This window comes from Gymnoscopelus microlampas (genome assembly GCF_963454915.1).
Source record: "Gymnoscopelus microlampas genome assembly, chromosome: 4".
NCBI lineage: Eukaryota > Metazoa > Chordata > Actinopteri > Myctophiformes > Myctophidae > Gymnoscopelus > Gymnoscopelus microlampas.
The window spans coordinates 41,869,003-41,882,950 of NC_139941.1; the positions used below are offsets into that span (position 1 = coordinate 41,869,003).

Sequence of the window (13,948 nt, forward strand, 5' to 3'; positions counted from 1 at the left end):
AGCATCATTCAATTAGTAAAGCCTTTTTGTTGAAGTTCTTGCTCTTCAGTGAAATTATTTCTGCTTTGATTTTCTTTGATATCACTCTTTTAGGAAACAAAAATACAGGCATTGCTGTAGTAGAATATTTACTTGCCTTTACAATCTATAATTATAGTATAAAAAAGTGGCACACACACACAAAAAAGGATAGCCTTGTTGGGGTATACTGACAGTTTTATAGTTGTTTTGTTGTTTTGTTTTTAGTCATTTTGCAATGATTGATAGAAATAAATGTCATTGAAATGACAAGTTATGATGTTTTGGGAGCAGTGTTAAAGTCCCTGCAAAAGTTACTTCCGTGTGTAGAAATGTGCTACAGCAATTGATAAATAACATGAAAATAAATAATTCATGTTTGTATTAGGCTACTGCCACAGGTATTGCCAATGCTAAACAATCCTCATTGTTTCACTGAATCCGGGGTCAGTTAATAACATTTTAGGAAAAGCTATTCATCAGTCAAAGGCATAACAAATAATAAAGATGGCAAGAGCATTAGGAACTCATCAATATTAATTTTCAATGCATGCCTCCATAACAAGAATGCGGCCACTGGCTTTATGCTGACATTTCTGTCAGTGTCATTTCTCACAATGAGATGCTATCTCCATTCTTCCCGGACATGAGAAAATGAGAGGATATGAGAGGATATGAGAGGATCGTTTCGCTCTCTATCTCCAACACAGTCTCGCTTTTTTATTTAGGCCTATAAAGTGCTCATCAATTATGTTTTGCCGAGCAGTGTGGAGGATATAAAAAGCAGATACCTACTTGCCTTTACATACTAACTCTACTATCAAAAAGTGGCACACAAAAATTAACGATAAGATCCGTATGAGGCTAGAGCAGTGTGTGTGTGCGCGTGCACGAGAGTGTGACATTATGACTGTCAGTAGGGAAGAAAGTGAATCAGAAAGAACACGTCACACATGTTAAGATATGACATCAGTGCTTGCAGTGTGCATATGTGTGTAAGGGCATGTGTGCATACCTGCGAGTATGTGTATCCGTACATTTCTGAATGTCAACAGGGACAATCTTTGAATAATTCTCTTCACATTGGACAACATAATCCTCCCTGATTGATCAGTTAAGAGATTGATTCTGTATTTCATTCCAAATTAGTTTTAACTAACTGTCATAGGGGCATATAGTGACACCACTGTGTGTAATTAATGTGCAACGATTTAGCATTTATTATCCTAAGCATCAGGGGGGAAAAGAACAGCCCTAATAAATTTGCGAGTTTACAGCTCATTGAGCCAGATGGTACTGCTGGTTGAGGGACCCGTTTTAATTTGATCAACCAGATGTCTTCATATATTTTCTGTTTATTTGTAGTAAAGAGACCTTGATAACGTCACGTTAGCTGCTTGCAGCTGGTACAGATGGGATGCTCAGTGGTTCTCCAGGATCCTAATGTGGTGCCACATTACCACACACTTCTGCAGTGACTTAAGCCTGATTTATACTTCACCATACATACAACGATGTTGTGTGCCAAAAAGAGCAGATTTACAAGCTCACAACGCGTCAAATATAGATTAAGCATTACAGTACAAGAAACACTTTGGGAATCCTGGCATTCCAATTTTGGGCATGTCAATATAGATGAAAAAAGAAAGAAAGACATTTTTAACATGTCTTTCTTCTACACATTGAGAGCATGTAGCTGGTTAATGTGCTCTTGATGTTCTTTTTTAAAACATGTGTGTTGTATGACATCACTGTGTGCCGGCATTAAGTAAGGCAGCTGTAGGAACACTGACGATTTATTGCTCATTAATGAGCAATAAATAATTCACCTCAGTACCTCAGGTTCAATATTCAGTTTGATACATCAAACACAGACTAGATCAGAGATTCTCAACCCTTTTAACCTCCAGTTTCATATGAATTAGGCCACAAACCTACATTTGATCCATTGGGCCACGGATCTACATTTGATCCATTTGATCATTGTGGTCCCTCTGGGAATCCAATCTACACTGTAAAATCCTCAGTGTTAATTTAACTAAATGAAACGAATTGTACAAATTGTTCACTCTCAATGTTACAGACCTGTAAGGGTCCATCAGGTTTCTAACTACCGGTAAACACCCATTCCGCTGGGGATCCCCTGGAACCGCCACAAGGACTCCAGGAGTTGAGGACCAGTGGACTAGATTACCTATAGATGACCCTGCATCTGAACCTGAGTTGGCACTGTGGTCAGTAAACTAATTTACACCCCAAAAAAAGAAGAAAAAAAGATTGGAATTGGAATCAAAATGAATATACCACAAACCTACTCTGTAGCCTTTCTTGTCATGCTGGGTCAGTAGAGGAGCAATCAGGAGGAGCATCTGTTCTGTGCTATTCTTGAGAAAGAGTATTGGCTTGCCTACACACTAAAAAATCGAATGTGTACAAATTGACCCACATGAATCTGTAAGGTAGCCGTTTGGGTCCACTCTCAAAGTTAAAGGGGCTACACCATGAATTTCATTTTTTTTTAGGTTTTTAGTATTTTTTGGGCTCCCCAGTGTCTCTTGTACCCAAAAAAATATTTTTTTTTAACATTCAGTCATTCATGCTCATTTCATGGATTTCCTGAATGGGCGTGTCTGAACAGGCCATTTCAGAATGGCTGTGCAAGTGATGTCACTTGCACGGATTTTGCATTGAGGATGGCCAGACAGAATTGCTCAGTAGCTCCCCCCTGCCCAATAGGACGTTTTGGTATTGCAGCTGAAAAAGCTTGGAATGACAGACAGTCATATTGTGAGAAAAAAATATCTGGATGTTTTTTAGGCTTACAACCTGTTTAAAACGTATTAGGGGGCAATATTTATATATAATATATTTTTTTAAATTCATGGTGTAGCCCCTTTAAATGAACACTGAGGATTTTATTTTTCACTTGTAGGATGTTAATGAGCAGTACTGGACCACTGAAATGTCTAAGGTTCGAGGTTCTTTATTGTTATGTCTTGTACATATATACATAAGAGTAAAAATTACTTTTGTTCAGCTCCTCGGATATCCTAAACACTGACACAATCAGTGAGTACATGATTACATTATATACCATTCTGTATGTATCTGTAAAATAAGACATTGTACATGCAAAAGCCTCTCAGACAGCTGATCTAGGATCCATCTAGGATCAGTGACTAAAACACTTCACAGTCAAACATCTTTAGATAATGTTCATACTTAAATCAATTATCACAGTCAAGAACAGTTTTGTTCATCTCTATCTTAAGTTTAATGTTTTTTTTAATTGAACGATTCGGATCAGGTTTAAGGAGAACATTTTCAGGCAAATCCAGGCAGTCCAGATTTGCAGGTCGACCAATCATTCTCCAAAGGGCACACTTTACATTCTGAGGACTACTGCTGCCACCTAGTGGCTAAAATATCAGAGTTTACATGATCCAGGTAGTACGTTGCCCATTATTTGTAACATATATTTCTTTCTTTTTTTGGTATATCATTAAAAGCCTATACTTTCCCAATAACTAAGGTTATATAGGCATATAGGCAGCCTGTGTTAATTCTTCTTACTTGAGGTTGGGTTTGTGAGAGGGTTTTCTTTTAGGACAGGGTCTAACTGGAAAGGTCATGAACCTGTCTGTTCCAGAATGGTCAGGGGCAGAGGGCTTGGGGTGACAGGGCATTTTCTGTCCAGAAAGTTTCCTATAGGACAGAATAAGAAACAGACTTGGGTAACAGATACATCAATTAGATGGATGTGGGTAAAACATATTTACAGAGTTCCAGTCCAATATGAAATGGCAGCCATTTGAAAAATTAGTAATATTACAAAATGACAAATAGCACAAAAACTAAAATGCTGTTGACAAAATTACACAAGGTTTACTTACACACAGGATCTACTCTCTTAAGTAATATTGAATTGAATGATGGCCTCCAATTATGTTTTTTCTCAAATGGATAAATTATTCAACTAGATTTCACATTCTTTGCATGCCTCAGCATTCAGCAATACCGCAATGACTATTTAGACTAGAGGCAAGCATTGTAAGTGTTCTAAAGCAGTGGTTCCCTTGCGGTGACATTTTCCAGTTGAAAATCACCAGACGTACTAAGTGCATTTTCTTCTAAAACAAGCAACTAAGAGTATACCTAGCGCTAAAGTAAAAGTGAAGTATATCAGCTACCTACTTTCATAAACAGATGAGACAAAATAGGAAAAGCAAATGAGCAAGAGCTAAAACAAATAAGTGTATCGAATAAACAAGATCCAATACCATTACAAACCTGTTCAAATGTAAATGGGTGTTCTTGGGTTCCGTCTTCGACGGCATAGTGTTAGAATAGTGTGTTTGTCGTGGCACAAGGCCCAGGTCACCTGTCTTGAAGTGGGACAGTTGGACATGGGATTGCCCTGACCTATATAGATGTGTAAGAAGTAAGTATGCAGGCTGAACAGAGGTATTGGGCAGAAAGCAGCTCCAAAATAGTTCATACATCTTATCCAGAATACATTTCCCCAATAAGAAATTCTCTAAAAACAATTTCTTACAAAATCTTTCTATTTTCAGTCAGTGGAGAAAAAAAGGAAACATACAATAGGCCTGTAATTTCCCACAACATAAACAATAGGATGAAAAAAGTTTTTAAAAGTTGAAAGCGTTAGATAGTGTGGTGGCATTTTCACCCCCCACAACCCCACCCAAATACCTGTCAGCCACAGGTTCTGAGATGAAGTCAGTCATGGTGGGCCCCTTCCCCAGCAGGGCGGCGCCATCCAGAACAGCCAGCACCTTCTGCATCATATGATTCCTACGGACTATGGTGTCCGCCTCTGAGTCCTCTTCTTTAGGAACTTCCTGGGGTGAGAGATGAATGGTTCTTTTATTTTACATGTTATGGACGTCTGCTTGCAAACAGGGATGCTTTTGAGTGATGGAGCAACCCATCTCACTGCAGTAGATGTAGCTTATATCCAGAATACACACACCACCACAGAGTCCAACAGTGTCTTTTAAGACTCTTACACCCAACTGATCATATTTACACGTGGCAATTTTGCTTATATGATTTACAAGATAGCACCTTTTTTTCCTTCTTCTTTTTTTTTCATCAGTAGGACCACAATGGAAATAAGCCTTTGGGCTTTTTTGTCATCTTTTTGACCAATGTGTGCAATTACATGTTTGTACATATGTTTTGCTGTCAGCAGACGAATGGATGGACTATGAAATGACCTTCAGCGCCTGCTTCAGGGCCATGGCGACATCCTGCAGGATGCTCTCCAGTTGGCCCTGCCTCTTCCTCTCTTCAACTAACTCCGCCCCCAGCCGTTCCACCTCTGCTCTGTTTCTGACACACTCCTTCAACACTGACACATGGTCCTGTCTGAAAACACACACCATTAATCAAGATTTATACAACGATGCATGTTGGAGCCGCGCACTGGAAATAGACGATCTACAAGCTCACAATGCGTCGCACTGCAACGCGTCGTGAGCTTGTAGATCGCCTACGGAACATCTGGACGTAAATCAAAAGCGTCAAATGTTATTGACTTGATTTACGTTGTCTGGCAAATAAACAGCTCTTATTTATATAGACCATTTCAGTGGACTTGCATTACTAAACAGCCTGGGCTTATATCCTCTCCGCTTTTGACATTAGCAAATTTGCGACAGGAAATAAACTTGGATGCATTTTGTTGTGAAGTTTTAAAAGGTCTCTGTGTTGTTACTTTTTAATCTCATTTGATCTTATTTGTTATTTAACCTAGTCTCATTGAGATTGAAAATCTATTTATTATGACCAGATTGAACATTCATTATAGACAGTTGCCCCGAGGACTACAAGCATTTCTGTGAGTCACCCTGCACAGCATACTGTAGTCTGTGTCTATCTCATATCTCTATCTCAAAAGTTTTTGACAAGAGCACCTTCAACTTGGCAACTTTTCACTCACATTCAGCATTTATGATAACAAGGCACTGAGACACAAACACATCAATAAGCCACTACTGACACCCAGCACTACACAGTAAATCTTCAGTGTAAAAAGTGTATATAAACCCTAACAGGTCCATTTGGGTATTTCTTTACACTCTCTGCGTTAAATTAAAACTAAGGATTTTACTGTGCACAAAAATCGACACCTCGCCTGCATTTTCCATAAGCACAGTTTGGAGATGCCTGTCATCGCTGCAGATGTGTGGCAGTCACATTGTGAGTGGCTGTTATATCATTATTTACATTTCCTGTGTTGTGAACGCACTAGAGAGCAACAAAAAAAAGTGACTGATGGAGCACTGATAATCTTTGCTTACATTCCACTAGATGCACACATTTGTTTTCACCACATTCACAATAATCAGAGGATCTGTTCTGCGAATAATATCAAAAAGGGTATCCTGTTCAAAGGTTGCCAGACTGTATACTTGATTCATATGAGCGGGAGTATCTGAACTTTATACTCCCTCGTACAACAGTCAAATAGTAGATATACAAGTTCACATCACATTGTGAGCTTGATTAAATCAGGCTACAATCAAATGACCCATAAACAGAGCACTTAACCTCCAGGTGCTCCAGTGAAGCTACTCAGTTTTTCTGATTGTAAAACAGATCAAGTTAATTGTTATTGTGAATGCATATTTCGTAAACTTACTAAGCTAATTCAAGGAGAGTGCATCACCAAAACCGAAGGCATATACATAGATTACTATCTGACAGACATTCTTCTTGTTCTTGTTGTATTGTGTTGGTGTTTAGTCTTATGGACCTCGCCACACTAGCATTTCGCTGCCTGTACCAGTGACAAATAAGAAGCTTTTTAAAATGTAATGATTTCATAAAATAAGTACAGCCCAAATCTGCTGGGTGTTGGAAAATACAATTGGCTGCGATTCAGTTTTATAAGAAATATCAAGGAGAATCAATTACACCCATTAGGACAAAGCGCATGATCATAGAGGTTAATTAAATTAATGATTTGTGCATAGTGATTATTGCATAGAGACCTTATAGGCAAATCTTTTATTTGAATTGCATTTCAGTATAGTCTCCCTGTAGTACATAGGTAAGAGGACATACTGTAGTATAATGAATCAGGGCTAGCACAAGAACCATTATAACATTGTCAGGCACGGGGCAACAACTTCAACTAAAGTGAACTAAAACTTAAATATACTGTAAACCAACAGTGAACAGATGGATACCTGAGTGTGTCCATCTCAGCCAGGAGACCTGCGTGCTCAATTTGGAGCTGCTGCTGTTCCAGGTGGGCTGAGCTATGCTCTTCTAGCTGCGCCTGGAGGAGCTTGCATTTCTCTGTCAGCTGTTCCACCACCTAATGGAAGGAACAGAAGGAGGTGGAAGAAAAAGCAATTTTGAAAATAATTAATATTTGTATCGTATTACTCTGCGTATTACTCTGCGTGTGTGTGTGTGTGTGTGTGTGTGTGTGTGTGTGTGTGTGTGTGTGTGTGTGTGTGTGTGTGTGTGTGTGATCAGCAGAAATATTAACTTTAATTGACTGTAGATGATTGACTGTCCACATAAAGTCCACAAGGGAGACATACAAGTACTGTACAACAGTATATGGAAGGCATAGGAAATATGGTCACTTGGTGCAGTTGGTGTATTTTGGACCTATACTATACTGTAATCTGTAAAATAATGAGTTTTCATTTTATGTCAGTAATATATCTGGTTCAGCAGCAGACATCCGCTGCTATACAATAGGTAGGCGACTCCCGCACACGGCACACCTTCTGGCTGCTTCGGCTCCTGTGGGTCATCTGGGTGACCAGGGGCTCCAGGATGGACACCTCAAGGCGGAGGTGCTTCTTTTGCTCCTGCAGTGCCCTGTTCTCTTCCAGAAGCGCCAGGCCCTGGTCTGACAGTTGTTTCAGCTGGGTCGTGAGTGCCACATTCTCGTGGATGGCCCTCTTAGTGGTTTCTGGCATCCTCTGCTCCGAAACTCGCTGACACTCAGCCGCCACTGCTGCTACATGGCTGTGCATCTCCTCCTTCAGCCTGGGGAAAGAGGGGGGGGGGGTAAGCACCCTCAAAGGGAGTTTGACTCGTGACATTGACTTTATTTGAAATGTTCTTACTGACTGAGCGAGTTTGTATGTACTACTGTGTAGATGTGGTTTGCATTTCAACATTTAAGTGTCTCCCTGATGAAGTGCTCATTGTGATTCAGGACTGAGTCAGCAATAAAGGGAAGCAGGTGTTGCTAATTATTTTACTACTCCAGCCTTAGTTTAAGCCAAGGTGTGTGTATGTTCAGGGAACTCAATGCATTTTTGCACAGTGCTGCCCAAAATAAATGTTGGCATTTTTTGACGCAGAGGTTTTCCAGTGTAGTTCTAAAACGGGTAAAAGAATCAACCTGTCCTTATCCAGCAGCGCTTTCCTCTCGAGATTGTAGATGGCAGTGCTGTCCTCCTCCTTCTGAATAGTCAGCTGCTTCTTAAGTGAATCATTCTCTGCCATCAGTCTCTCCTTCTGCGCATGGAACTCATCCAGGGACGCCAACTTCCCTGCTGGGGTTGGAGGAGAAGACAGAGGAGAGGAGAGGAGAGGAGAGGAGAGGAGAGGAGAGGAGAGGAGAGGAGAGGAGAGGAGAGGAGAGGAGAGGAGAGGAGAGGAGAAACAGACCATTGTGGTGGAAGGTCAGACACAGACTGTCACTGACTTACAGTAAGAATAGATTACAATCAAAAATAACTTGATTGAGCAAGCACAATAAAGCCACAGGGATTTGCACAGGAATCTTAAGACTGTGATTTGTTCATCTCTCTTTGTTTTTAAAATGAGTTGCTGAAAACCGCTTGACAAGCATTTCATGATGAACTTCATTTGTCCCTAAACAAACTTCAAATGACTACAAGAAGATTATTGTGGCTGACATTTTTCAGTCATGAGACATGAAAATATTTGTGTCTAGGCTTATCCTATTAGTCAAAGTGAAGTCAACCCTTAAGTTTAGGATTATGCTTGATCCCCAAGCAAAACATATCACTATTATGTCTTTTGTTACCACCATCATCTTTGTCCTAGGAGAAGGGGGCAGAATAGACTAGAAAAGTTGAAGATTTTATACCGATCAACAAGAATGTTTTCTGACAAAGACACATGATATCAAAATATTTCACAAATAAACGTACAAATACATAGCCTACTATACTCCATACGTGGCGATTATTTTGATTGATTGATCGATTGAATACTTTATTAACAGTTTGCAAAAAAAGCACAGAAAGTACAGTTCTATAAAAAAGGATGGTAAAGGGATTAAACCCAAGGAAGCACTATGGCATGTTTCCATTGGGGTCATGTGTATGCGATGACGCTACCCTTTTACCCACTGGATATTGCTCTGGATAAAGCAACCACCTAAATGAGTAAGTAAGTAAGTAAGTAAGTAAATAAATAATAGTTTTCTGATTGGGAGTTTCTCACCAAGCTCTGCATTCTCTGAAGTGAGTTTATCCTTGCTCTCTTGAAGCTCCTGGCGCAGCTGTCTGTCCTGTAACTCCATCTCCAGGTTCTTGGCCTGCTCCAGACTCACCAGGCGCTCTGATAAATCAGTCAACTCATCCTCCTTCTGTGTTAGGGATCTTTTCAAGTACGAAACAATGTCTTTCTTCTCTTTCTGCAAAGTATTGTACTGAGCGGTGAAGTCGATCATCTGCAACTCGAGTTCATCACATTTGCGCTGATACCTGGAGAGAGAATAAGGTTGTAATTGTTTTGGGGCTCAAAGAATTGTGACATTTATGACTTCCTAATCCTACACTTTTAAAGGTGGGCTAGGTGTATTTGTAAAATAAACGGATAGGTGTGTTGTAACTTGCACATGGTTAAAGAAAGTATAATAGGCTAGGCCTACTGGGTGTCCGGAAGAGTGGGCACCTGAGAAATCTGGGCGCACATTTTTAAAATATTTTTTAATGTGTTTTATATTTACATTTATTTCAAAATGGACATCCAATGACAATTAAATGAAATTTAAGGCAATTTCTTTCTACAATTGTTATAAAATCAGTGGATAGCCAGTGGACAGTCATTTTGGCCATAGGCTAAACAAGGAGTTGAATGGTAAATTTAGGTCTGAAATGAAATCATGTACTGTATAGGCCTACTTTACATTATTTCCGACTATTTTCCAAAGCATATTGATTGATTGATTGATTGATTGATTGATAAAATAGTCAATTTAACATTGAGGTAGCCACAATGATTTAAACTTTTTAGCTCAAGACCCTAAAAAGAAATCAGATATTTGCTCGGGACCCAAACTAGTGAAAATAGCAGATCTACAAGCTCACAACAGCGCGAAGAGCTTGTAGATCTGCTATTTTCAGTATTAAATTTGTTTTCTAATTTATAGAATTTGAAAGAGAAAAAATCATTGAATTAGAATTTTGATTGATGAAAGATGTAACTTTTTTTTTTAATGTTTTTTATTTATTTAAATAAAATGTAAGAAACAAAACATGAAGGGATTACTTGTGACCCATAAAAAAATGTGTCCACGACCCACAAATGTGTCCCGACCCACTGTTTGGAAAACAGTGCTGTAGTGCGTCTGTAGTTTGGCTACGCAATTGACGTAGACTAAAATAGGCTCTCTGTGATTTAGTTTTGTTGATTGGGAGGGCCGAGGGCGACACGTTTTAATTACGTAACTGCAGGACAAATAGGTCTAATGAAGTTGTTCTACATAGGCTAAGTAAGCCTACTGAACAGTTTTTATAAACAGCAAATGTATAGACTTTCTTTGATAACTTGCTCTCTCTAACTGAGAAAAGTCTCACTCACCTCTCCGACCGTTCCTCCAAAAGTCGTATCTGTGCTGTTTCTTTTCCTTTATCGAGCAACGTGCCATCATCTGTTATATTTGTCACGGTCGTCATGCCATCTTTTTTGTTTGGCTTTGTTTCGTTTTTTTTGTCATTCTTTCTCGGCATTTTCTCAGTCAAACTTTTTTTTTGTCAGATCAACATACAACAGACCACACGTTGTTGCTATGGGATGACGTCATCTGTTCATTCAGTAGATTGAAAGCACAGTTTGCAACTTAATTAAAGCCATATCCATGATTAAAGCACTAGCCTACATTAAAAGACAGTAGCGTAGGCCTATATCCAATATAGGCTATATCAGACTTATAATCAGACAATGTATGCAATTCAGGAACAAAATGTTTTATATCGTACCCATAATCAGGGGCGTCAATTGGGTATGGCAGGCTATTGCAGCTGCCATACCCTGGCTCCAGAGAAGAAAAAAAAAAGAAGTACTTTTTTGATAATAAATCGGGAAAATCAGGCAAAAATAAGAATGAAATAACATAACCCTAACCTAACCCGAATCCTAACCCTAAAACCGAAATAAAGTAACCAGAAACTAGAAAAAAACGAACCCAACCCGCCCAGAACCGCACACAAATTTCGCGCGCGCGCAGGGTGACCTCATGCACGCGCGCTGCGCGCGCGTGCATGAGGTCGCGTGCATGCTGCCATACCTTAGCTTTTGCTGAACTGACGCCACTGCCCATAATAGTATGGACCAGTGGTTCTCAACCTGTGGGTCGGGATCCCCAGGGGGCCGGGTCCCCAGATGACAGTGAAGTGACAATTTATGGACTCTTAAGACCTTTTTAATATCTCAAAAAGTAAAGAAATAAGAATAAGACAATTACTGCACAACAAACTATAATATAGTTGTTATAATATTATTATAAAAACGGGTCAGACATTGGCCAAATTGTCAAATAATATAAGAAATTGAATGATAATAAAAAAAAATAAGAAAAAATTGAATGCCTCAACTCCTCAAATATGATTACTGGGTCACGGCCTGAAAAGGTTGAGAACCACTACTATAGCCTAGTATAGTTGATGCCTCTATAGGCTATTAGCCTAGCCTATGTTATGGCATTTTTATATTTTACTGCAAATGGACATGGAACTGAGCTGGCATATAGCTCAGTACTGGTAATAGAGATCCTGAAAGGTTATACATTAATTATGAAGAGGCTTGTGGCAGACTATTGTCTTCATCTTTGAAGATGCTTTGTTTAGACAAGTTTAGGCAAGATTTAGTCATACGTTCTGATCCTAATGGTCGGGTCTGCCACTGCACTCATGCCATTTGAATGCTCACACAGACACAGAGGAGCAATGGAAACATAGGAAGATTCTGTGGCCCGCCTAAACTGACAGGGGTCTGTCATGGTTTCTAGTCTTTTTAGTATTTACAGTAAAGGGTCGATGCCCCAGATAGGGGTGCCGAGGAGTGCAACATTAAAGGAGAGTGCATGGCTTCCAAAACTAGTCAATGACAGAGATTTCATATTCACAATTTTTTTTTTGATACGTGAGACAAATTAGCTGTGTCTGTGATTAGATTTTGTTGTTGTTGTTGTTGTTGTTATCATTATTATTAATTAATTAATTACTTAGTTTTATTATTTAGTAGTAGCCTAGTAGTAGTAGTATCTGTGTTTTGTATTATATGTCTAAAAGTGTTGTATGTTTTGTGATTGTTGTAAATTCCCAAATGATGTCTTGGCCATGTCATCCTATAGATAGAGATCACAGCCGTCTATGATTAAATAAATGTGCGTTTTGATTACATCAGTTGGTTTTTACTCTATGCTTTTGCCAGGAAATCTTAACAGGAAATGTTGCAAGTCGACGATGACACAAGGTATTCACATCTTCTTTGTACCCCTGAATACCGATAAGATCTCATCTTCTATGCTGAAGTATGTTTTTAGATTTCATATACAATTTAACACAACTACAGAATGTTAAATGTGTATATCATGTAAATACATGCATACCTTATATACAATATATAAAGTCAACCTCCTAGATTGTCTGGTACTACCTCCTTGCATTAAGTGAAGTCCTGTAGTGCCATATGTGTTTAAAGGCATTATCAGCTCTAAAAAATATATACAGTACATCCCAGCATGTATTGCTATTTGTGATACATTCTGGTGGATTCTATGGTTTGGTATCTTTTCTCGTTCTGGGGAAAGTTTACAAAACGATCTTGATTGCTGATAACCAAAAGGCCAGGTTCTGTTGGCTGAGAAGAGCTTTTGAGGTTTTGCAAAACCTCAAAAACAGCTCATAGAAGTTCAGTGTGAAAATGGTAATCCAGTGAAATGTACCCAATACTTCCTCTTGTTCAGAATACAGGAAGTGCATTGAATCTTCAGTCAAAACACACTGGTTATCACATTACTACACTGCAGTATCAGGATGTAGAGAAGGTTGATACACTTGCCTCAGTTTATGAATATTAAAAGATTGTTCGAACAATCTCCTCTCTGAAGCCTATACCTCTGGACTATGAGTAAACGAAAGCTGAGTGAGTTTTTTTTATTTACTATTATGAATGTTATAATGTTCTTTCAGGTTGGGTATTGAAAATGATACTGTGCAGATAATGAGACATACATTTTTCTCTTTTTTAAGTTTGTTTATTTCACTTTCACATGGTAGTTTACAAAAATGAAATATGTGAATATTTATTATATCCACAAGATAAAAGATAAAAGGCACAATATGCACATAAATAGCCTAAACATTAATCCAAGTGTTCTTGTTCATGAGCAGTTGTGCTGAGGTTAACTCATTGTCTGTTTCTATTTAAAAGTAGCATGGAAAAAATAATAAGTAAATCCATCAGTATCCAATCCTCAGTACCTGAATTACGTTCTACTGAATCAGCCTCATGTAATGAATAATGATAATGAATTTATTTGTATAGCGCTTTCCAATCACAGTTACAAAGTGTTTTACAGAACAAGGTAAAAGAGCAGCATGATAACCATAAGAGATAAAACTACAACATAAAATCAGTGAATAAAATACCATATAAAACAAAAAAAAACACAGAA

General features: G+C 38.7%; 2 protein-coding genes across 2 annotated transcripts in view; one reads left to right on the forward strand and one right to left on the reverse strand.

The window, feature by feature from the left end:
* cfap157 (cilia and flagella associated protein 157) overlaps positions 1-10,975 on the reverse strand; it is a gene marked incomplete at its 3' end in the record, with an annotated part of 16,501 nt that extends 5,526 nt beyond the window's left edge. Inside the window, exons 1-9 of the mRNA XM_084055502.1 lie at positions 10,852-10,975; positions 9,490-9,752; positions 8,417-8,570; positions 7,788-8,055; positions 7,236-7,366; positions 5,259-5,409; positions 4,732-4,880; positions 4,309-4,440; positions 3,592-3,723 (exon numbers count right to left, since the gene is read on the reverse strand). Coding sequence (XP_083911628.1) covers positions 3,592-3,723; positions 4,309-4,440; positions 4,732-4,880; positions 5,259-5,409; positions 7,236-7,366; positions 7,788-8,055; positions 8,417-8,570; positions 9,490-9,752; positions 10,852-10,946 — 1,475 coding nt within the window. The 5' untranslated portion in view covers positions 10,947-10,975. The remainder of the gene's footprint in view (positions 1-3,591; positions 3,724-4,308; positions 4,441-4,731; positions 4,881-5,258; positions 5,410-7,235; positions 7,367-7,787; positions 8,056-8,416; positions 8,571-9,489; positions 9,753-10,851) is intronic.
* A 2,332-nt stretch (positions 10,976-13,307) lies between these two features.
* sh2d3cb (SH2 domain containing 3Cb) overlaps positions 13,308-13,948 on the forward strand; it is a 28,036-nt gene continuing 27,395 nt past the window's right edge. The window contains exon 1 of the mRNA XM_084054778.1: positions 13,308-13,416. Within this exon, the coding sequence (XP_083910904.1) occupies positions 13,398-13,416 (19 nt within the window). The 5' untranslated portion in view covers positions 13,308-13,397. The remainder of the gene's footprint in view (positions 13,417-13,948) is intronic.